Here is a 20,279-nt window from a genome sequence, read left to right on the forward strand (position 1 = left end):
GGAATTAGATAAGCAAGTACCAAGCTCACATATACTTGCTCTGTCAGCTCGGCAGCAGCCATTTTATGACTCCCACAGCTGTGCCTGCACAAAGCAGCTTTGTGCGGGCTGTGCTTGGCTGAGAAGCTCGGTGTCTGTGTGTGACCCCACTAGGCACAACTTCTGACCTCAATAAAGACCAGAAAAACTGAAGGAAGGGCCATCCATGTGTCTCTGTCCCCCTCCCCTCTCGCTGCAGTGGGAAGAAGCAAAAACCTGCCTCTTCCCTCCAATAAAGAAAAGCAGCAAAGAGCAGGTAGCTTAAAATCCACTCTAAGGGAAAGCATCCAAACATGCGTGAAAAAAACGACTATTCGCGGATTGTTTCGTCTGAAAGAACCTGGTTAACATTGAACTGACCTCTGTCAGTCCAACAGCGACAGTTTAAATGCTTTCAGGACTCAAAATGGCAGCGCGACAGCGCTGGAGAGGGGCCACCATGATGCAGCGCTCAACAAAATGGCAGCGGCCGCCGCTCCCGCACAGCCCTGCCCGGCTACTCACGTCGTTCTCGGTAACCGTGATGGGGAGCCCACGCAACATGATGGTCTTGCTTTCTTTCTCATCGTTAATATCGTTCCTGTAGTCGTGCTCTCCGTAGTCGCCATCGGAATGGTATCCGTCCTCTGACTTGTCGCTGTTCCTGCGCTCCCGCTCCCTCTGGAAGCCAGCGCCCAGGATTAGCCCCCGCGGCTGCCGCAGCGCGTCCCGCAGCGCCACCGGCCCGCGACACACACGGACACCGAGCCCCGGCCCGGGGCTGGTCCCCACCACCCGGTCCCCCCAGCCCCGCACACGCCGCCGGGCCGGCCCCGCTCCCGGCTTCCCCGGCACCGCTCACCTCGGGGCTATCGTAATCGCGGCTGTCGTAGTCTCTATCATAGTCTCGGCTATCGCGACTGTCGTAGTCTCGGCAGTCCCGGCTGTCGTAGTCCCGGCAATCGTAGTCTCGGCTGTCCCGGCTGTCGTAGTCGCGGCAATCGCGGCTATCGTAGTCGCGGCAATCGCGGCTGTCGCGACTGTCGTAGTCCCGGCAGACCCGGCTATCTCGGCTGTCGTAGTCCCGGCTGTCGTAGTCGCGGCAGTCTCGGCTATCGCGGCTATCATAGTCTCGGCTGTCGTAGTCCCGGCTGTCGTAGTCGCGATAGTCATCGTAGCGGTCACCGCGGCGCTCCTCGCTGGACCTCTTGTAGTCATCCCTGCGCCGGCTGCGGGACTCCCGCTCGTCGCGGTCCTCCCTCTCCACGATGGAGCCGTAGCGGCCGCTCCGCTCCGTTCTGCTCACCCTGCGGCAGAACAGCGGGCCGAGCTCAGAGCGTGAAGCGCCCGCCGCGACCCCCACCACTAATTGCTTACTTGCTTGCTTGCTTGCTTGCTTGCTCGCCTGCCTGCCCGTCCCCCTCCCGTCTCCCCCTCGCCCTCCCGCCGCCGCTCACCGCTTGTCCGAGCCCATGCCGCCGCCCAGGATCCGCAGGCAGCCCGCGCAGCACTGTCCGGCACCTCACGCCGAGCGCACCCGCACAGCGCCTCTCGCTGCCTCGCCACAAAATGGCGCCCAGGGGACCGCCCGTCTTCTACCCAGCGGCCACCGCGCGCCACGACTGGAAGCTTCCAGGCGGGCGCATGCGCAGCGGGCGGGCGCGCCGGCGGGCACGCCGGGAAATGTAGTTCCAGGGGCGCAGGCGCCATTAAAGGGCCCCCCGGACCGGCCCCCACGCATGGGACCGGGATGCTCAGGACTCTATCCAGCGCGGCCCTGGACACTGACAGGGATCGCAGCTGCTCTGGGAAACCTGTGCCAGTGCCTTACCACACTCATCAGAAACATTTCTTCCTTATGTCCAATCTAGCCCCGCCTTCTGTCAGTTTAAAGCTGTTACCCCTTGTCCTGTCACTCCACACCCCTGTCCAAATCCCTCTCCAGGTCTCCTGAAAGCCCCTTTAGGCACTGGAAGGGGCTCTAAGGTCTCCGTGGAGCCTGCTCTTCTCCAGAGAGAACAAACCCAACTCCTCTAGCCTACCAAAAATTAATAAGCTGCCAGGGGCTGCAGCCCTTTGAAGGGGCACCATGAAGCTAAACCACGCAGGGGAACACACGAGGCTGTGCCCAGCCTGCACCTCTTGGGCTGATGTGGCCAAGTCCAAGAGATACAAAGCCAGTGAGGCTTTGACCCCAGCAAGGTTGTCCTCTCTGTGTTGCCAGCACGAGGGTCAGCTCTGCCTCCTGCCCGTGACAGCGGTCCCCGCTGCCCGCACAGCCCCCCTGCCTGCACTCACACCCCTCAGGGCAGGGCTGCGGGCAGGAGGAGGCAGCCATTGCCCAGAACCACCCCCATGCAGCTCCCGGGGCACGGCCAGGTTTTCCTCCCCGCTTGAGGTTTTCCTCAGCACTGCCTGTTTGGTGGGGACCCAATAAAAGATATTTAACACACAAAATGACGCCAGCGTCATTAACTCTTTCAAGACTGTTTTCTTTGTCTCAGAGCATGGTGAGGGGGGGTGGCTGGATGGAAGAACAGCCACTGTCAGGGTCACCCCTCATCCAGGGACTGCTTGGCAATGCAGGCAGTGCGAGCAGAGCAGGCAGCAGTGCAGGTAGTGCAGGCAGCAGGCAGGCAGTGCAGGCAGCAGTGCAGGCAGTTCAGGCAGCAGGCAGGCCTCCCACAGGGTGCATGCGCTACCCGGGGGCGTGACAGCTGTTTCCACTGTCATCCCTGCCTGCTGCCTAGGGGAAAAGTTTTTCCTCCAGGCAGGCTGCCTGACCAGCCTGAAGGCTGTCAGAGGCTCCTTGGCAGGCAACCCCGGGCAGCAGGAGCAGGTAGGACACAGCTGCTCCCAGCTCCTCTGCCCCCTTTGCTGCCCTCACCACTACCTGCTTGGCTGGGACCAAGGGGGTAAAGGAGGCAGGGGCTGCCTGAGAACCCCGTGCCCAAATCAAAGCTGTTCACTGGGCTTGGGAGGGACTGGAAGGCATGTCTGGGGGGGTTGGCATTGCGTGCTTTCCTCTCCTGCATGGCCCTGGGGGCACAGAGCTGAGGGAGCTGTGGTGACACACTCCTGTGGATTGGGGGTCCCTGGCAAGGGGAGGTTGGGGCCAGCAGGTCTTTGCTGGCTCCCCCCACCTCTCCAGCAGACCCTCATCCTCTTCCAGCTCTTCTGACACGAGTTTGCTGAGCCAGCAGCTATGCCCTCCCTGCGATCTCCCTCACCTCTGTGTCACTGGGCTGTTTTCACTTTGGGGTCCCTTGGGGTCTGAAAGGTGCTGAGAGGCTCTGTCCCCCACTCTGAACACAGGGATAAGGCCGAGACATTTTGTGGGCAGAGGTCCCATGCCCTCCTCCAACCTGGCTCTGGGCTGGAGGAGGAGGGAGAGATGGACTTTCCTGGAAGGGCTTGGCAAATCTCCTGTCCTGCTCTGCCTCTCCCCAGAGGACTTTGCTGGAGGATTAAGGCTGAGCTGCCCCCACGGGGAGGCTCGCTCATGGCTTCCAAGCGCCCCGCCTCCTCCTCGACACAGCCAGACGGCAGGGAAAAGAAAGCGAAAGGGGAAGAGGGGGATGACACTTGGAGCTCCACCTTGGCAGCCCTCAAAACTGCCCCCAAGGAGAAGCCCCCTGCCACCATCGATGGGCTGTGCCCCCTGAGCACAGCACCAGGTGCCCAGGTGAGAGTGGGGCTGAGGTACCCAGAGGGGCTGGGATGGGGGACGCTGGCAGGAGGAGGAACTCCAGGGCAGCCACCCACTGACACATAGGCAGCCCCAATTTTCCATGTACACCCTCCTGTGTCCCTGCTGGAACATCTCTGCACCCTCCCCATCCCCAAATGCTGCCCAGGTGCCAGCCCAGGCCATGCCATTCGCTGTAGGTCTACGAGGACTACGATTGCACCCTGAACCAGACTAACATCAGTGCCAACAACAACAAGTTCTACATCATCCAGCTCCTTGAGCACGATGGTGCCTACAGTGTCTGGAGCCGCTGGGGTCGTGTGGTGAGTCCACCCTGGCACTGCCCACCTACTCACCTCCTAGCTGTCCCCTCCCTGCCTTCAGACCCCCAAAGGTTGAGGATGAACCTGGTGGTCCCCATCCCTTTTTCCTGGTCCCAAAGCAAGCAACAAAGTGTCCTGTTATAGCCCTTTGCTTGGGGGCTTCAAGGACTTTGCCCCACAAAACATGGCCAGCCTGGCTGGGACACATGGCACTTGTCACTGCAGTGAATGTGAATGTGACGTTGCAACAAGGAGTCCTGAGGTCTATTCCCATACTGGTGGCTCAGCATGTTCCTACTCGCTGCCCCACAGCCCTGCCACTGCAATCCCCCCTGAACCCTGCCTGCTCCCTCCAGCATGGGGCTGGTGGGGCAGGGATGTAGGAGAGAGTCCTAACCACTGCTATCCACTGTCAGGGGGAGGTGGGCCAGTCCAAACTCATGCCCTGCGCCTCCTTGGAGGCTGCCAAGAAGGACTTTGAGAAGAAGTTTCGGGAGAAGACCAAGAACAGCTGGGCGTCAAAGGAAAACTTCGTTGCCCAGCCAGGGAAGTACACACTCATTGAAGTGCAGCCAGGGGCTGGGCAGGAGGTGGAGGTTGCTCTCAAGGTGAGTACAGCAGGCATCTGGGGTGTCACCACAGTCGGGTAGTCCTCACTCTTGGGCTACTGGACAACAGTACAGCTGCCCTACAGGACATCCAAGAGGGTCACTAAGATGTGGTGGGTTCTGAGGAGGGACTGGGTGTGTGCTGAAACATCCTGAAGGCAGAGATTTGGGGCTAATGGGTTGAATGAAAATCCTGGACTTCTGGGTGGAATCAGTCATGGAAAATGGAGGCAGCACCTGCCCTTTGCTGCTGGGCTCTCCCCACCAGGCAGCCCGAGTGCCGTGCTTCCTCAGCCTCTTGCAGGCTCACAGGTGATGCTGGGGATCTGCAGGTGGATGGCGTGGATGGGGGCAAGGTCTGCAAGCAGCGGGTGCTGCCCTGCACCTTGGACAAGGACACACAGGAGCTGGTGTCTCTCATCTTCAGCAGTGACATGTTCCGGGATGCCATGCAGACCATGAATATCGGTAGGAGGTGATGCATGGCATGTGGTGGGTCTGGGGGCTTCAGCTGGGGGGTTCAGGTGGAGGGGTGAATGGGGCAGAGGTGCTGATGGATCCTGGCACCTGGTGGGACTGTGGATACCCTGTGCTAAGTGCCTGCATGTGCCCGTGGTGACGCTGGAGGTTCTTGTGAGGCAAGTAGGGTGGATGGGTTCCCCACCTGTGCCCTCCCCAACACCCTCCAGATGTGAAGAAGATGCCTCTGGGGAAGCTGAGCAAGCAGCAGATCGCGAGGGGCTTTGAGGCACTGGAGGAGCTGGAGGCAGCACTGCAGGAGCAGCCCCCCCAGGCCTCTCGCCTGGAGGAGCTCTCCTCCCGCTTCTACACCATCGTCCCCCACAACTTTGGGCGGGCACGGCCACCCCCCATCAACTCCCCTGACCTGCTGCGTGCCAAGAAGGACATGCTGTTGGTAAGATGCCAGGGCACGTGGTGGGTGGCATCCCTCCTGGAGGAGGGCTCCTGCCTGTGGGGCAGGGAGCTGCTGGCAGAAGGCTGGGCTTGCCCTGGTCCCCCTGGCACGGTGCCCGGCACTGGTGGTGAGGATGTCTCCGGTCTGTCCCTGCCAGGTGCTGGCCGACATTGAGGTGGCACAGAGCCTGCAGGCACAGAAAGTGAAGGAGGAGGAGGAGAAGGAGAAAGAAGTCCCCCATCCGCTGGATCAGGATTATGCCCTGCTCTGCTGCCAGCTCTCCCTGCTGGACTCAGCCTCCCGGGAATATCAGGTGCTCCTTGTACCAGAGTGTCTCATAATGGGGAGCAACTGTACCAGGCCTATGGGCACCCCAAAAGGTCCCCACTGTCCCAGGGGCACCATGGGCACTGCTGGGATGGCTGCCTGGGGTGACATTGCTTTCCTGCCTCCCTCTCTGGCAGCTGATCCAAAACTACGTGACACAGACTGGGCACAACCTCCACATCCTCAACATCTGGCAGGTGGCCCGAGATGGTGAGGTGAGGTGGAGATGACTTGCCCCATCTTGCAGTGTGGAAGCCCTGGTTGCACCCCAGAATTGTGTTAGGGCTTCTTCACCCAGCGGGGGCTTCAGTCCAGCTGGCCAGGGGCAAACAGTTCCTGCTCCCCTGGCCCTCCAGCTGGGCACTGGGGTTGGGCTGGGGGAGTGGGTGGCAGCCCTCCATGCGTGGGCATCCACGTCTCCCTCTGTGGACAGCCCTTAGCTGTGCATCTCTCCAGGATGAGCGCTTCAAAGCCCACGACCTCCTGGAGCACCGGCGCTTGCTTTGGCACGGCACCAACGTGGCGGTGGTCGCGGCCATCCTGAAGAGCGGGCTGCGCATCATGCCACACTCAGGAGGGCGTGTGGGCAAGGGCATCTACTTTGCCTCTGAGAACAGCAAATCAGCCGGCTACGGTGAGGGTCCTGGGACAAGCAAGGCTTCTTGGGATGCCCGCAGGATCTGTGTGAGCCAGGCTGCCTTTGCATGACCCCTGCCAGGCAGCTGTGGGCATGCCAAGCCCCTTCCCTGAATGGCAAGTGGTCCCTGCGTCCCAGCATGGCCCAGGCACAATGAGATGGGAACACCAGGGATGGTGCTATCATCTCCATCCCTTTCTCCCATGTCAGTGGGCCGCACATCCAAGAATGTTGGCATCATGTTCCTGGCGGAGGTGGCCCTGGGCAAGCCCTACCGCATCACCAGCGATGACCCCTCGCTGTACCAGCCACCTGCTGGCTATGACAGTGTCCTGGCCTGTGGCCAGACAGAGCCAGGTGAGCCTGGGGCAGGAGAGGTGTGGGGTTTGTGGGGTGGGAGTGGGCACAGGACAAGGGGGAGAGAGGCAAGGTCTCAGGCTTGACTTGGTGGGGGTGACTTCTGGCCCAGACCCTGCACAGGATGAAGAGGTGCTGCTGGATGGCAAGAAGGTACTGGTGTGCCAGGGCAAGCCCATCCCTATGCCTGCCTACAAGGACTCCTCCTTCAGCCAGAGCGAGTACCTCATCTACCAGGAAAGCCAGTGCCGGATCCGCTACCTTGTCCAGCTTCGCTTCTGAGTGTGCCCAGGAACCTTGTGGCCCTGGCCCAGCACCAGCTGCTGATGCCCACCAGCCCAGAGGACAGTAATCTGGCATCTCTGGCCACCCCACCTGGGGCTTGGCAAGAGACAGGCTGGTGTGGGGACAGAGCTTGCTTTGACTGAATAAAAGCATCGTGCCTTGTACTGAAGGGTGCTCGCGCTTTCCTGCCCTCGGCAAGGTGCATGTGGTGTAGGGAAGGGCAGGGTAGGGTGCCTGAAGGGTTGGCAGTGGATGACTCTGGAGGGGCTACAGCCTTCAGAGATAAAATCTGGTGGCTTTGAGAGCCAGCTGCCCTTGTCACTTTAGCAAGGCACACGGCTCATGCCCTTCACCGTGGCATCAGAGCTACAGAGGATGAGGAAGATCTGCTGCCCTGCCTAGGCATGAAGGTGAGTGCCTGCCCTCAGTCTAGTGCTGTTCTTAGTGCCATGCCTGCTGCCCTGCCCCAGCCTGGCAGCCATGCCAAGCCCCTTTCCATGCTCACATGTGCCAGAGAAGGGCAACTCCCAGCTCTGTTAACCCAGTGCCCCATGAGCATCCCTGTGCCAGTGGAAAGGAGTTGCTGCAGACCTGCCTGTAGCTCTGACCCTCAAGCCCTGGTGACCTGGGGGCTGAGCTGTTCTTGTGGAAGGACCAGGCTTGGTGCAGCGGGTGGCCATTCTAGGGGGGGGGGGCAGGTCTTGGGGACCCCGGTCCCCCCTTCCCGAGCCCCTGCTGGCTGCTAGGACCCAGCAGCTGTCCCCGTGGGACAGCCACGAGTGCAGGCAGTGCAGGCAGCGCCGGGAGTGACAGCTGGTGCCATCCGCAGCTGGCGGGCTGCAGGCAAACAGGATGACGAGCGGGTGACGGGAGCGGGGAAGGGGGAGCGTGGCCTCACACAGGGCCCACAGCCCCTGTTCTGCTGCGGGAGCGACACCGGCAAGAGGGACCCTGGCAAGGAGAGGAGCATCACCCACCTCCCCAGGAGCAAAGGTGCGCTGAATCCCACCCACCCCGGTGTCCCCTGTGGCTGGAGCAAGAGGGTTGGGGCAGGCAGGTTGTGCTGTCCCTCCTGGGGACATGGTGGTGCTGTTGGGGCAGGGGGACAGGGTATAAGCCTGCTATGGGTGCCTGCAGGTCCCAGCAGTGCTGTCTCTATCCAGGCTGGGGATAGGCTGGGTGCCAGCTTTGGGACAGGCAGGGTGCTGTGATCTCACTGGCTACCTTTCCTCCCTCCAGTACCTCTAAGGTGTGCTGGTTGTCTTTGTTTCTCCGTGGCTCTTGTTCATTTTGTTTTTTCCTCCTTCACACCCCACTCCCATCTCCAACAGGCACAGAGAAGATAGAGGCCATGGTTCTGGTGGGGTTTCCCTCTATGGGATGCAGGAGAAGAATCTTTGCTGCCCAGGCACTGGAGCTGCTGGCTTAGCCCTTGAGGGGGATGGCGAGTCGAACAGGGCCAAACACCACGGACAGCCTAGAGCTGCTCTCCGTCCCTGAGTACTCCATTACCCAGGAGGTGGTGGGCCTCTTCTGCATGATCCTGCTCACCCTCACTGCCCTGGTGGCAAACAGCGTAGTGTTGGTCGTCATTCTCAAAACCCCCCTTTTCAGGAAGTTCATCTTCGTCTGCCACCTCTGTGTGGTCGATCTTCTCTCTGCCATTTTCCTCATGCCCCTGGGCATCATCTCCAGCTCCTCCTGCTTCAACAGGGTGATCTACAGCATTGCTGAGTGCAAGGCCTTGATATTCCTGAATATCTGTTTCATTAGTGCCTCCATTCTCACCATTGCCATCATCAGCGTGGAGCGGTACTACTACATCGTCCATCCCCTGAGGTATGAGGTCAAGATGACCATCAGGTTGGCGGTGGCTGGAGTGATCTTCATCTGGGTCAAGTCTGCTCTCATCACTATCTTGGCACTGGTGGCGTGGCCTCAAGGCAACGGGGCCACCAGTGCCAGCCGCTGCACAGTCTACTGGAGCCCTGGGGCACACAAGAAGGTTTTTGTGATACTCTTCAGCATCACCTGCTTTTTTCTGCCCACCATCATCATCCTTGCTGTCTACAGCAGTGTCTACCGTGTGGCCCGGACTGCGTCCCTGCAGCAGGCGCCGATGCCAGTGCCAGCACAGGCCATTGCACCCAGACACCGATGTGACTCCATCGCCAGCCAAGTGACCCTCATCATTGCCAGGATCCTGCCACTGCCCAAGCTGATCCCAGATCGCCTTTTGGGAAGCAACAAGGCCATCCTCACCTTGGTCCTCATTGTGGGACAGTTCTTGTGCTGTTGGCTGCCCTTCTTTGCTTTCCACTTGCACTCCTCTGTCACTGTTGGCACTCTGGGTGATGGGCACGGGGAGATGGTGGTCACCTGGATTGCCTACTCCTCCTTTGCCATCAATCCCTTCTTCTACGGGCTGCTGAACCGCCAGATCCGTGAGGAGCTGGCCCGGCTCCGGCGCAGCTGTCTTAACCGGCCGCTGGGTCAGGAGCTCTGTCTTTCCATCTCAGAGGCTTCTGTCCAGGAAAACTTCTTGCAGTTCCTCCAGAGAGCAACTTGCACACTGGAGACCCACACCAGCTGCATCAGCCCCAGCCCCAGCCCCCGGAACAGGCTGGACCAGACCACAACAGGCTTCCCCATCCCAGGTCAAGTTCCTGAACAGAGAAGCTGAGAAGCAGGAGGCTCTGTCCCACCATGCTGGGCAGGAAACCTACCAGGGACCCCCCAGACTTGCTTGGACCCAGCCTCTTGGATTTGGAGGAGTCCTTGTTTGGGTTGTGCCTCTCTCTGAGCTCATGGTGGAAGATGGTTTCTCTGCTGGGGGAGGCAGCAGATCTGGTGAAGCCCCAGGTCTCTTTTGCAGGCTGGCTCTACCAGCACAGCCCAGTTGCATGGGTGGGCTCTCCTCAGGACATGGGATGCCAAGGGGCTCCTGAGCAGGGGCAAGGGGGCACCTTCATCTCTATCACCCTGCTGGAACCACTCATGGTCAACAGGGAGGGCAGATGTCCCTTGCACCCTACTCGGGAGCAATGTCCCAGCTAACACCACTAACACCAGTAACAGCAGGGCCCCAGGCACTCCGCTGAGCCTGGATGGCAGACATGGAGACCTCCATCCTTGGCTGTTAAACCCAGAACTAATGTCTGTGTGGAGGAGCTCCTGCTCCCTGTGGTACTGACTGGGGGGACACACCCGTGGGGCTGACTCTGGCCGTGTCACTGTTTGTCCTGCTGGCATGGCAGCACACAGTGCCTGTGGCCATGCCTGGCTGTGCTCTCTGTCCCCCCTGCCTGCCCGGGGCCGCCCCTCTGGGGAGAGCTGGCTGCCTGAGGGTCTGTGCCAGGCTGTTTATGGACACAGCTGTCCAGCTGAAGCCCAGCCAGTGGTGCCACGTGCCAGCTGGACTGGGCTCCTGGCCAAGGGCATGCTGGGGGGGACATGGTGACACAGGGTGATGGGGGGTGGCTGTGTGGGGTGCTCCCAGGCAGCAGCAGCCAGAGAGTATCTGGAGCTTCCACTTCGGTCTCATTGCTTCTGCAGGATCTCCCATGGGGTCCTCAGTGCCAGAAAAGGAGTTCTTTTGGAGGATGCTGCAGGGGTACATCAACCTCAGCCCACCCACAAAGGTCCCAGGAATGGGATTGGCATGGTGGGCTGGATATGTCCTTCCCCCAGTAATAACTGGGGGCCTGAGGGAGAACTGGTCCATGGCCTCTCAAACTGCCCCATGGCAGGGAGGGGGCTCCAGGACGACCTGCAGAGAGATGGGGCTGAAGGCCAGCTCTATCCCCACCCCAGACACAGGGATGCTCTTCCAGCCAGCACCCCATGTCCCTAGGAGCTGGGGCTGCCCCTGCTGGGGGAGAAGTCTCCACCCAGGGTGGGGGATATTATTATTATTTTCTTGTAAATTTTATCTTTTTATTAAACCATTGATAAGTTACAAAGGAGGAAAAAATATAGACTTATATATACAGCATTTCCAAGCCAGCAGGTACTGGCTCTTGGATGGGGTTGCTGGGAGGCGATTGCCCCAGGGTGGCCAGGGGAGGGCCTCCCACCAGAGCCAGGGGAAGAGGGACTCCTGGAGAGGCCAGGCAGTCCCTCATCCAGTGGGACCTGGCTTTTGGGTGCCAGACAAGAGTGTGGGCAGTAGCAGTATGGCAGGGTAGGCAGGGTGAGGAGCAGGAGGCAGGGGTCCCACGCTGGCACAGGGCACTGGGAGAAGGGACCCTAGGCCGGCAGGAACAGCCCCCCTCAATGCCAGGACATGTTGTCTCTGTGCAGGAAAATCAGGGAGGGGGCACAGTGCTGCTGGGACTGGCAGCAGGCAATGAAGCAGCCCCTTCCTCCAGTGGGCATTGCCACCAGGAATACCCTTCCCTTCCCTTCCCTGGGGTGGGGGGCAAGGAGGTCCACCCAGGGCATGGGTACCTGGCAGGGCCTGGGGGCCAGAGTGGGTGGCAGGGAGATGTCTCTGGTACCAAGTGGCACCCTGGACCCCCTGGCCTGGCCCACTGGGGCTCAGTAGGGCGAGAACTTCTGCCGGTCAGCTTTCTTGGTGCCATTGGCCGCTGAGATCTTGGTCGTGTAGGTGGCGGTGCCACCATTGGGACCCGCCACAGAGGACGGGGACAGTGCCAGGAAGGACACCGGCTTCAGGCCGATGAAGTTGGAGAGAGAGATGGCGTAGGGGGTGCCCAGCAGGGCCGGGGGGGGCGGGGCGACGGCGGGAAGCGCTGCGCTGGAGCCCGGGGCGAGGGGCTGGGAGAAACCCATGCCGAGGTCCATGGAGCCAGGGCCCGGCGGCACCTGGGAGGTAGATTTAGCCGTCTCTAAGCTGGGGAAGCAAGCAAGAAGGATGGGATGGTGACTACCATGGTGACACAACGGGTTTCCCACACGCCCCAGCCCTTGTCACAGGTCTCCATGGCACACCTAGGGCATCCCAATGAGCAGGATGAAAACTGGGACTCAAACCTGGAGGGTCTCAGGTCCTCAAAGGACCATCCCAGGACCTCAAAGCACCACACAGCTTATCCTTTCTGTGGACACTGGGGTGGGGGTTTCCCCCTAAAGCTGTCTTGAGGTGCTGGGGAAGTGCCACCCCTCACATGCATCCAGCATGTGTTCCCCCCCATGCTGGTGCCTACCAGGCTGTGATGAGGTACTGGGCCAGGGCGATGCTGACGGGGGTCCCTGTGATGGTCACGTGCCGCTCACTGGAGCCCTCGGTCTGGTTCCCAATTTTGATGTGGGCGCCCGACATCTGCCTGATCTCGCTGATCTTGCTGCCGTGCCGGCCGATGATGCAGCCGATGAGCTGAAGGGGCAGGGACCAGGGTGAGCTGTGAGGAGCTGGAGCAGCCACACCAAGCAGGGAGCTCCCAGAGACTCACCCAGACACCTGCTACACCTGGGAGGGTTGGGGAAACTGCAGATTGCAGTGGGAGGGCAGGGCACTGCTTTCCTTGGGCAGACCCTGCTTTTTTGGTCTCACTCAAGGCCCCCTTGCTGGCATTGCTGGGCTGCCACATGCCAAGGCCCTTCCTTGGCATTGGCCAAGCCCTCTCGCCCCCTCATGTGCCTCAGTTTCCCTTTTATTCTGCCCCAGCAGCCCCCCTCCTGCTCCTGAGCTCTGGTAGAGCCTCTTCCATGCGGGGCAGTGGGTCCTGGACCCTGCAAAGTGCCTGGCAGGGTGGGACACATGGGTGGGGGCAGGTTCCAGTCCCTCTTGCCATCCCCAGACCGGTACATACGTCGTTGGGCACCAGGAACTCCTGGGAGCTGCTCTGGGAGCTGGCATCCAGGCCTGCAGAGAGAGACAGGGGTGTTAGCAATGAGGAGGCGGGTCTCCAGTAGCTCCACGCCCCCTTCCCAGACCTGTGCTAGGACAGCGAGTGGCCCTGAGGACAAACCTGGAGGATCCCTGGGGAAAGGCAGGGAGGACAGCACATAAGCCCAGCCATTATTTGGTGCCAGTGCTCTCCCATTGCAGGGTTGGGGAATACTGGTGGGTGCAGGGACCCCAGGAAATCAACAAAGGGTTGTGCTGGGGGGAGCGCATAGCCATGCCAGGGGGGATGGGACTGGAGAGGGTGCAGGGGTTGGGGACCCCCTCATCAGGATCAGGTGTCTGGGTGGGTCAGGAGGGGCCCCCCACACTCCCAGCCTTGGGGAGGGCACAGGAGATGTCCCGTAGTAGCTCACCTGGCATCATGGCAGGTGTAGGGCCCAGGGGGGCGAAGGGGAGTGTGTGCCCTGACAGCTGCTGCAGCTTCGTCACCTGCCCGGGCAGTGGGAGGAGGAGGAAAGAGGCGTTAGTGGTGATGGCAGAGAGTCTCTGTGCCCCTGCTGGGGCTGAACACTGGCACCCAGTGCCTCCCAGGATAGGAATTCGCAGCAGCACTTGTCCTGGTGGGCATGGACCCAGTGCCCACAGAAGCTGCCACAGGGACAGACTCACCTCTGCAGGAGAGACCCCACTGTACTGGCCCTGCATGGAGAAGCCCTGGGGGGAGAAAAAAGGGGTATCTGTCAGGAGCCAGGTGGGGACCACTGTCTCAGCCCCCCATCCCCAGGGCAGAGAGGCCACCATGAGCCCACCAGAGTTGCCTCTTGCTGGCAGAAGCTGCTCCATGTCCCGGGGGGGCTGTGCCCTCTTACCTGGTTGGCAGAGAGCAGGATGGTGCCCAGGGAGAGGCCAGGGTGGTAGGGTATGGTGGCCCCCTTCGGAGGTGACTGGAGACAGAAGGAAGGAGGTGGAGGGGATGAGAGATGAGGCTGAATGCCCCCTAGAGCCCCATGGACCCTCTGCCCACTCATGCCTCCAGCAAGCTGGGCACAGCCCTCAGCACCATGAAGGCAGGGTGCTCCTATGGGCTTCTACACAGGGGAGCCATGGTGTTTGGGTCCAGGTGGGCACAGGAAGCCTTGGGGAGGGGGAGATGGGTAGCACATGCCCCTGGGCTGGGCATGGGACTTGGGGGTACCTCCAGGATGACGGCGCAGATCTGCCTCACACACTGGATGATGGTGTCCGGCACCCCCGAGACAGTGACGGCCCGTTCCGTGGAGTTGGGCAGCAGGTCGCCGGCCACCTGCACCTGTGCCCCCGTGCTCTGGGGGAAGCAAAGGGACATGCTGGTGTCCCTCAGCCACTCCCAGTGAGGGCTCAGCACCTCACATCTCCCCTGTTCCCCTCCTGAGCTCCCAGGGACCATTGCAGGACCGGCAGGGTGATGCTCTCTGTTCCTGCATCACCTGCATCATTTCCCACAGCCCCTGCTGGGACTGTGGCAGCTCCTACGCTGAGGGCTCTGTGCTTCCTGGGGGATAAAGGGATCCTGCATCCAGAGCATCCTCAGCCTCACCTCCCGGATCTCCCGGATCTTAGATCCTGCCTTGCCGATGAGGGAGCCGCACTGGCTGGCTGGGATGACGAGGCGCAGGGTCACTGGTGCTCTGCCTGCTGCCATCCCATCGCTCCCTACTCCCAGGTCCTGTGAGGGAAGGGGGATTCAGCATCAGACCCCCAGGATCCCACAGGTGTGGGGGCACCCAGCAGGGTGTGGGAGGGCTGCCTACCTCCTCCAGCTTGAAGGCGATCATGGAGACAGCTCGGAAGACAGCGTCAGTGGAGCCGGTGATAGTGGTGATGCGCTCGGGGCAGGACCCCTCTGAGATGGTGATGCGTGCACTGCTCTGGGGACAGTGTCACACCCCGTTAGGGATGTCACAGACCCTGTGCTCCATGACTTCTCCCAGGGATAGGCTTATTGGGCAAGATTGATGCTTTCAGATCTGAGCTTTCCCCCTCCCACCTGCCCCAGGCAGCCTTCCCTGGAGTACCACTGTTTTTCCCCTGGATCCCCTTGGGTTTTGGGGCCCAGGCACATGGGAGCCACCAGCACAGACAACACAGGCATCAGGACATGGCAGTCCCCCAGCATGCCCTTACCTGCTCTCGTATCCTCTTAACAGTCTCTCCTTTCTGCAGGGAGAGGAACAGGGTGGGTGTCAGGTCCAGGGGAGCCCGGGGCTGGCGGTGCCCTGGACCCCAAATCTTACCTTGCCAATGATGCTGCCGATCTCCTGCAAAGCCAGAGACAAGAGTGGCCCCATCAGCAGGCAGCTCCCTGCTTGCCACATCCCTCCTTTGCCCATAGCTTGGCACACCTGCAACAGGCAGGCCCTGCCCTGGGGCCACTGGGACAGTGAGTGGCTTAACTGGTGACACTGGGGCATGGGAACCCCTCCTTGGCTTAGGATGGGCAAAGAAATCCTTCTAGGAATGCTGTTCCCAGGAAGGATTGGGAGCAGGGGAGGAAAACAGGGCACGGCAAGGAGCTGGAACTCCAGCATGGCCCCTCAGCCCAGGCATTGCTGACCCCCGGAAGCACTGAGCCCCCTGCCATTACCTTGCCGTGCATGAGCATGCGGAGGGTCAGGGTGATGCTGAGCTCTGTCTCCTCGGGGCTGCCGCCCACGCCGCTGACTCCGTCCGGGGATGCCATGGCGGGAGGGCGAGCTGAGCCTATGGGACACGGCAGCCTTCAGAAAGGGCGCAGGCACCAACTAGCGCCCTGCTCCCAAACCTGCAGCTTGAAAATCCTATGGCTGGGAAATAGGGAAAGTGAGGTAGGGGCAATGTTGTGACCTCCTCTGGCAGGGAAGCTTTGCATGGCCCTGTGGTACCCCACAGGCACCCTGCACTCCTGCCTGGCACTCCCCAAAAGGGACCCGCTGTCATGTGCCTGCTAGAGCTGTCTTCAGCCTGTCCTGCACATGGCCAGGATGTGGGGAAGGCGAAGGATGTGGGAAACTTGGCTGTGGGATGAGTTCAGTTTGCCGGGTTGAGAGAAGCAGAGGTGGCCTGGGTGGTCTTGCAGGCTGTGGGAGCTCCCCTCTTCCTCCTCCTCCCTTCCTCCTGCCCATGCGCAAAGTCCCAGGGGAAACCGAGGCAAAGCTCCTTGATGGAGATTGCCAGTCAGATATGAACCATGGCATGATGCCCGATGTTGCTGCACCCTGTTTTCCCCCAGAGCACCCCAGGGCCCTCCCAGACCCTGTTCCTGGGGGCCGGGGGCGGGCAGGGCCCCTGGGAGGAGGACAATCGCCGTGTGTCCAGGGCCGGGTGGGCGGTTGCGGCACCGCTGGCTCCCGGCAAGCCGGACGATGCCAAGCGGCTTTGAAACAAAGCACCCGTGTTGGGGCTGGGGCCGTGTCTTCGGGCATGGCGGGGGGGGGTGGGTCAGCTATTTTAGGTGCTGGCAGAACTCGTCACCGCTATGGCACATCTCCTGCATCAGGGTAATGGGGGGCGGGGACGGGGCAGGTTGATCCCCTGTGCTCCCCTTAAGTGCTATGGCTCACACCCCCGGGGTGGTTTAACGCCCTGTCTTCACCCGCCTGTTCCTGCGGGCTGAAGAAACGGGGAAAAGACTGAGGAAGGGAAATATTCCCCTTCCTGATGGAGGGAGCCTGAAGCAGGGTGGAGGGGGTGGGATGTGCCCTTCTGTAACTCCCTGCCCGCAGCATCCGGAGCTGTGTGCGGTGCCGGCAGGGACAAGCAGCTCGCCAGGGTCCCCCGTCCTCCCGGGGATGAACGGCAGCGTGGACCAGCTGGGACAAAAGACCTCGCGGGGCAGAGAATGACGAGGCTGGCAGTGGGACACGGGGGAGGCAGCAGGGCCACGGAGTGTCCCCCCACTGCCACAGGCTATGTCGGGGGGTCTGCGGGCAGGGGGTGCTCTCCTCCAGGTGAGCAAGGCTGGCAGGGACGCCAAAGGCCCCGGTGATGGGCACAGGACACCTGCCACGGCTGGCATTGGGGCAGCCACGAAGCTGGGCACCGCCCGTCCTTCGGGGCACCTCTGGGTGGCAAAGGGAGGTGTCGGGGGACAGGAGGAAGCCCCCACCCCGTCCCAGGGGGTCGCTCTCTCCGCTCTCCCTCCCGGCCGCCCCAAGCCCCCCGGTCCCCGCGGGAGCGGGGCCTGGCGGGTACCTTTCCGTGCGCCTCGTCCCTCCGCCGCCGGCCGCCCCGCTCAGTGCCACATTGTCCCCGGCGGCGCCCAGTGACACCCGGGGCAGGAACAATGAGCCGCTTGACAGGCCAGGGCCAGGCTGGCAGCCCCGGCCCCCACCCCGGTCCACGCCGGGGCCCCCCTCGCTCTTCCCCTCTCCCACATCCCTCCCTCCGGGATCCTATTACAGCGGATAAGAGACACTAAAAGGAACAATGCACCCTGGGTAAGGCCATCTGCCACCGCTGGGGACATTCCTGGCACCCCCCCCACCCGGTCCCCCCCGCGTTGGCTCACACATCACCCCTCTTTGTAATTGCGTGGTTTTTTTCCTGGAAGCTGATCAGCTGGCAGGGCTCAAGGGCTCAAGGACACCGGAGCGGGCAGGGATGGGGCAGCTGGCACCCCAGGGCCCATTGGCACCCCGGGCTGCTGCTGGGAGGGAGCGCCTGGAGGGCTGTGGGACAGGAGGCACTCCTGTATGGGGTGCTGTAACACAGGACCTGAAGCAGGTGCAGGGTCAGGGATGTTCCAGACAGGGGTCCTGCCGTACCACCAGGGCAGGCACCAGCTCCTGCACCCTTGGCCCTGCCTTGTGGCCCCCACACGGGCATTCTGCACCCACATAAAAGTGCCCCCCCTCCGTTACCTCCCCCACTAAATCCTCCTGGGCCCTGGCGTAAGCAGCTAAAGCCCAGGCAGGCTTGGGGAAGGGGGGGCATTGGGGGGGCACCCTGCTGCTGGCTCCATCTGTGCCCCCAAGTGCCCAGTGCAGCAGCACCAAAGCGGGAGGAGGCAGGTGGCAGGCAGGGGTCTTGTCCCCCTGTCTGTCAGGCCTCCCTGCCCACCCCCTCATCTGTTCACAGCAGCCACTCCTTGGGTAAACCTGCCCCCACCTCTCTGGGGCGCTGGGCTGGCGGTTCCCTTTTAAGCCCCTGTGGATTACCCTGGACTTGGGTGCATGCTAGGAGGGGTGGGAGGAGGAAGAGGAGGCAAGCAGGCTGAGGACACGGCTGTCACTACCTTGAGGGACCTACCTGTCCCTGAACACAGCCTCAGGGCTACCTGGGCACCCTCTGAGGCTCATGGGGGTCCTGCCAGAAGTGGTGGTGGGGGGGTTCAGTGAGGCCAGCACTTTCCAATCCACAGGGCAACGATCCTCAACAGTACCAATGCCTCGGTGGCTGTACCTTCCTGCTATCACCCCCCAAACCTGCACAGGACAGCAGCTGCAGAGGTGGGGATTGGGGAAGGAGGTGAGAAGGGTGGAAAGAAGCAGGATGAAGGTGGCAGGAAAGCAGTGGCAGAGCTTGGGGTTTTATTTGGTCCCAAGGGAAATGGGTGGTGGTGTGGGCCGGTGGTAGTGTGGGCCAGTGTGGTGTTGGTGCCAGGCAAGCAGCTGAGCTGGCACGACGGTGCATGTGCAGGCAGAGGGATGGGTGGGCTGGCCACATTCTCCTGACCTATGGTCCCATCCTGTTCACACCAGCTGCTGCAGGAAGGCCAGGAGCCCACGGTGCCACTCATTGGGCTTGTCCAGGTAGCAGGGGTGTCCAGCACCCTGCAGCATCAGCACCTGGTGCTCAGGGAGGTGCCGCAGGTTGTTCAGGCTGGTCTCCCCCAGCTCCACGTCCTGGTCTCCATACACGATCAGTGTGGGGGTCTGCAGAGGGGGAATGCAGAGGGGGAGTCTGTGAGTGGGATCCAAGCATCCAGGCACTCATTCCTTCTGTACAGGGACATCCTAGAGGGGAGACACTTGCCCTTCTACCCCCCTCTCCAGGACAAGAGGCTCAGACTCTTGGGTCTCCTAACATCCCCTCTTTCATTTCTGCTATCCCACATCATATTCCTTCATCATGATGATCCCCTTTTCCAGTGACAACTGGAGTTTCTGGCCTGCTCAACCCCACTGCAAAGGTCCCCCCTCTTCACCATCCCCTCCCAGTTCCCTGATCTCCCCTAGTGCCGTACTTTGATGCGGGCATACTGCTCTGCCGTGAATTTGTCGGTGCAGATGGGTGCCACAGGAACATATGCCTTGACCAGGTTGCTGTGCTCTAGGAGGAAGGGCAGGGAGTACATGCCGCTTAACGATGGGCTGATCACCACAGCTGGACCCAGGCACAGAGCCTCCGAAACTGCCTTCAGGAATCCCGCCGGCGCTGGCTGGCCCACGGGTGCTGGGGCCACGGCATCCTTGGAGCGCCCCAGCCCTGAGCCATGGGAAACACAAGTGGCCCTGTCAGGCTCCCCGCTGCCTCGGTGAGCAGGAGAAGCTGGCCCAGCACAGCTGGATGCTGGGGTTGTCATCCTGGTACCACAAACCCAGTGGGTGCATCGGCCCCAGCTGGCTCCGGAGCTGTGCTCACCATCACCACCTTACCCGGCAGGTCGATGGCCACGGCTCGGTAGCCGTTCTCGGCCAGTGTGGCGAGGGTCCCCACCTGCAGCCAGGTGTCGGAGGAGAAGCGGATGCCGTGCAGCAGCAGCACCGTCAGCCTCGGCGCCGCCTGGGCGGGCTCAGCCTGGCGGTAGAACAGGGTCTGTCCTTGCACGGTGACGGTGCTCTCAGTGAGCCGTGGGGTGGCCATGCCTGGGGGTCGGGGGGCTGTTAGTGGGGCGAGTGGTGGGCATGGGAGGGGTGCCGTGCCCTGTGCCACCGTCGAGGCACGGGTGGCCACGGGGGGGTCACATCAGCATCACCCTCACTGCGGGGGCACCGGCCGGGCCGCTGATGTGCCAGGCGGGTTCAGGGGGCCGCCCCTGCCTCAGCTTCTCCGTCTGGCCCTTACCTGCTGCTCCGTGCCCGGGGCCAGCCGCCGCTCGCCTCCTCCCTGCACCCCGCTGAACCACCGGGCTGGGGGAGCCGCGCCCCGGGGCCAAAGGCCTGTGGGGCGGGAAGGAGGCGAGCGGCGGCACCGCCTCATGGAGCGCAAGGTCCGGGGCGGCCCCGGGAACGGCTGCGGCCCCGACGGGCCGGGCCGAGCGGAGCCGAGCCGACCTTTGCCGAGCTCGACCCGAGCCCTGCCGAGCCCGACCCGAGCTTTGCCGAGCCCAACCCGAGCTTTGCCGAG

At 61.9% G+C, this 20,279-nt stretch overlaps 5 protein-coding genes across 8 annotated transcripts in view; 2 read left to right on the top strand and 3 right to left on the bottom strand.

Moving 5' to 3' along the window:
* The window catches only part of RBM5 (RNA binding motif protein 5), a 15,182-nt gene extending 13,567 nt beyond the window's left edge, over nt 1–1,615 (bottom strand). The window contains exons 1-3 of one of the 2 annotated variants that reach the window (XM_050312792.1): nt 1,476–1,615; nt 881–1,325; nt 544–699 (exon numbers count right to left, since the gene is read on the bottom strand). In XM_050312792.1, the coding sequence (XP_050168749.1) occupies nt 544–699; nt 881–1,325; nt 1,476–1,492 (618 nt within the window). In that variant the 5' untranslated portion in view covers nt 1,493–1,615. The remainder of the gene's footprint in view (nt 1–543; nt 700–880; nt 1,326–1,475) is intronic. The other variant, XM_050312793.1, reaches the window with a different exon arrangement.
* A 1,128-nt stretch (nt 1,616–2,743) lies between these two features.
* Nucleotides 2,744–7,320, top strand: PARP3 (poly(ADP-ribose) polymerase family member 3). Of its 3 annotated transcripts, XM_050312848.1 has the most exons (11): nt 2,744–2,857; nt 3,469–3,703; nt 3,907–4,032; nt 4,449–4,640; nt 4,973–5,108; nt 5,330–5,556; nt 5,714–5,869; nt 6,021–6,098; nt 6,340–6,517; nt 6,731–6,877; nt 6,990–7,320. In XM_050312848.1, the coding sequence occupies exons 2-11, from the start codon at nt 3,521–3,523 to the stop codon at nt 7,157–7,159; spliced, it is 1,593 nt and encodes a 530-aa protein (XP_050168805.1). In that variant the 5' UTR covers nt 2,744–2,857; nt 3,469–3,520; the 3' UTR covers nt 7,160–7,320. The 3 variants fall into 3 exon arrangements, with proteins under 3 accessions (XP_050168805.1, XP_050168806.1, XP_050168807.1); XM_050312849.1 differs by lacking the exon at nt 2,744–2,857 and having other exon boundaries at nt 3,556–3,703; nt 4,909–5,108; XM_050312850.1 differs by lacking the exon at nt 2,744–2,857 and having other exon boundaries at nt 3,633–3,703; nt 3,876–4,032; nt 4,909–5,108.
* Nucleotides 7,321–7,980: 660 nt separating this feature from the next.
* Nucleotides 7,981–11,083, top strand: LOC126638882 (probable G-protein coupled receptor). The gene is made up of 2 exons (XM_050313147.1): nt 7,981–8,155; nt 8,494–11,083. The coding sequence occupies exon 2, from the start codon at nt 8,604–8,606 to the stop codon at nt 9,843–9,845; it is 1,242 nt and encodes a 413-aa protein (XP_050169104.1). The 5' UTR covers nt 7,981–8,155; nt 8,494–8,603; the 3' UTR covers nt 9,846–11,083.
* Nucleotides 11,084–11,216: 133 nt separating this feature from the next.
* On the bottom strand, nt 11,217–17,230 carry PCBP4 (poly(rC) binding protein 4). The gene is made up of 13 exons (XM_050313146.1): nt 17,184–17,230; nt 15,598–15,713; nt 15,248–15,271; nt 15,138–15,170; nt 14,765–14,881; nt 14,551–14,679; nt 14,170–14,298; nt 13,844–13,918; nt 13,644–13,688; nt 13,388–13,463; nt 12,937–12,989; nt 12,331–12,500; nt 11,217–12,017 (listed from the first exon to the last, which is right to left on the bottom strand). Exons 2-13 carry the CDS (start codon nt 15,691–15,693, stop codon nt 11,702–11,704), a joined length of 1,263 nt encoding a protein of 420 aa, XP_050169103.1. The 5' UTR covers nt 15,694–15,713; nt 17,184–17,230; the 3' UTR covers nt 11,217–11,701.
* Nucleotides 17,231–18,499: 1,269 nt separating this feature from the next.
* ABHD14B (abhydrolase domain containing 14B) lies at nt 18,500–20,125 on the bottom strand. Its single transcript, XM_050312896.1, has 4 exons — nt 19,998–20,125; nt 19,589–19,798; nt 19,177–19,418; nt 18,500–18,865 (listed from the first exon to the last, which is right to left on the bottom strand). Exons 2-4 carry the CDS (start codon nt 19,794–19,796, stop codon nt 18,683–18,685), a joined length of 633 nt encoding a protein of 210 aa, XP_050168853.1. The 5' UTR covers nt 19,797–19,798; nt 19,998–20,125; the 3' UTR covers nt 18,500–18,682.
* Nucleotides 20,126–20,279: the final 154 nt, after the last annotated feature.

The sequence above is a fragment of the Myiozetetes cayanensis genome, unplaced genomic scaffold (genome assembly GCF_022539395.1).
Source record: "Myiozetetes cayanensis isolate MyiCay16 unplaced genomic scaffold, myiCay2020 scf18, whole genome shotgun sequence".
NCBI lineage: Eukaryota > Metazoa > Chordata > Aves > Passeriformes > Tyrannidae > Myiozetetes > Myiozetetes cayanensis.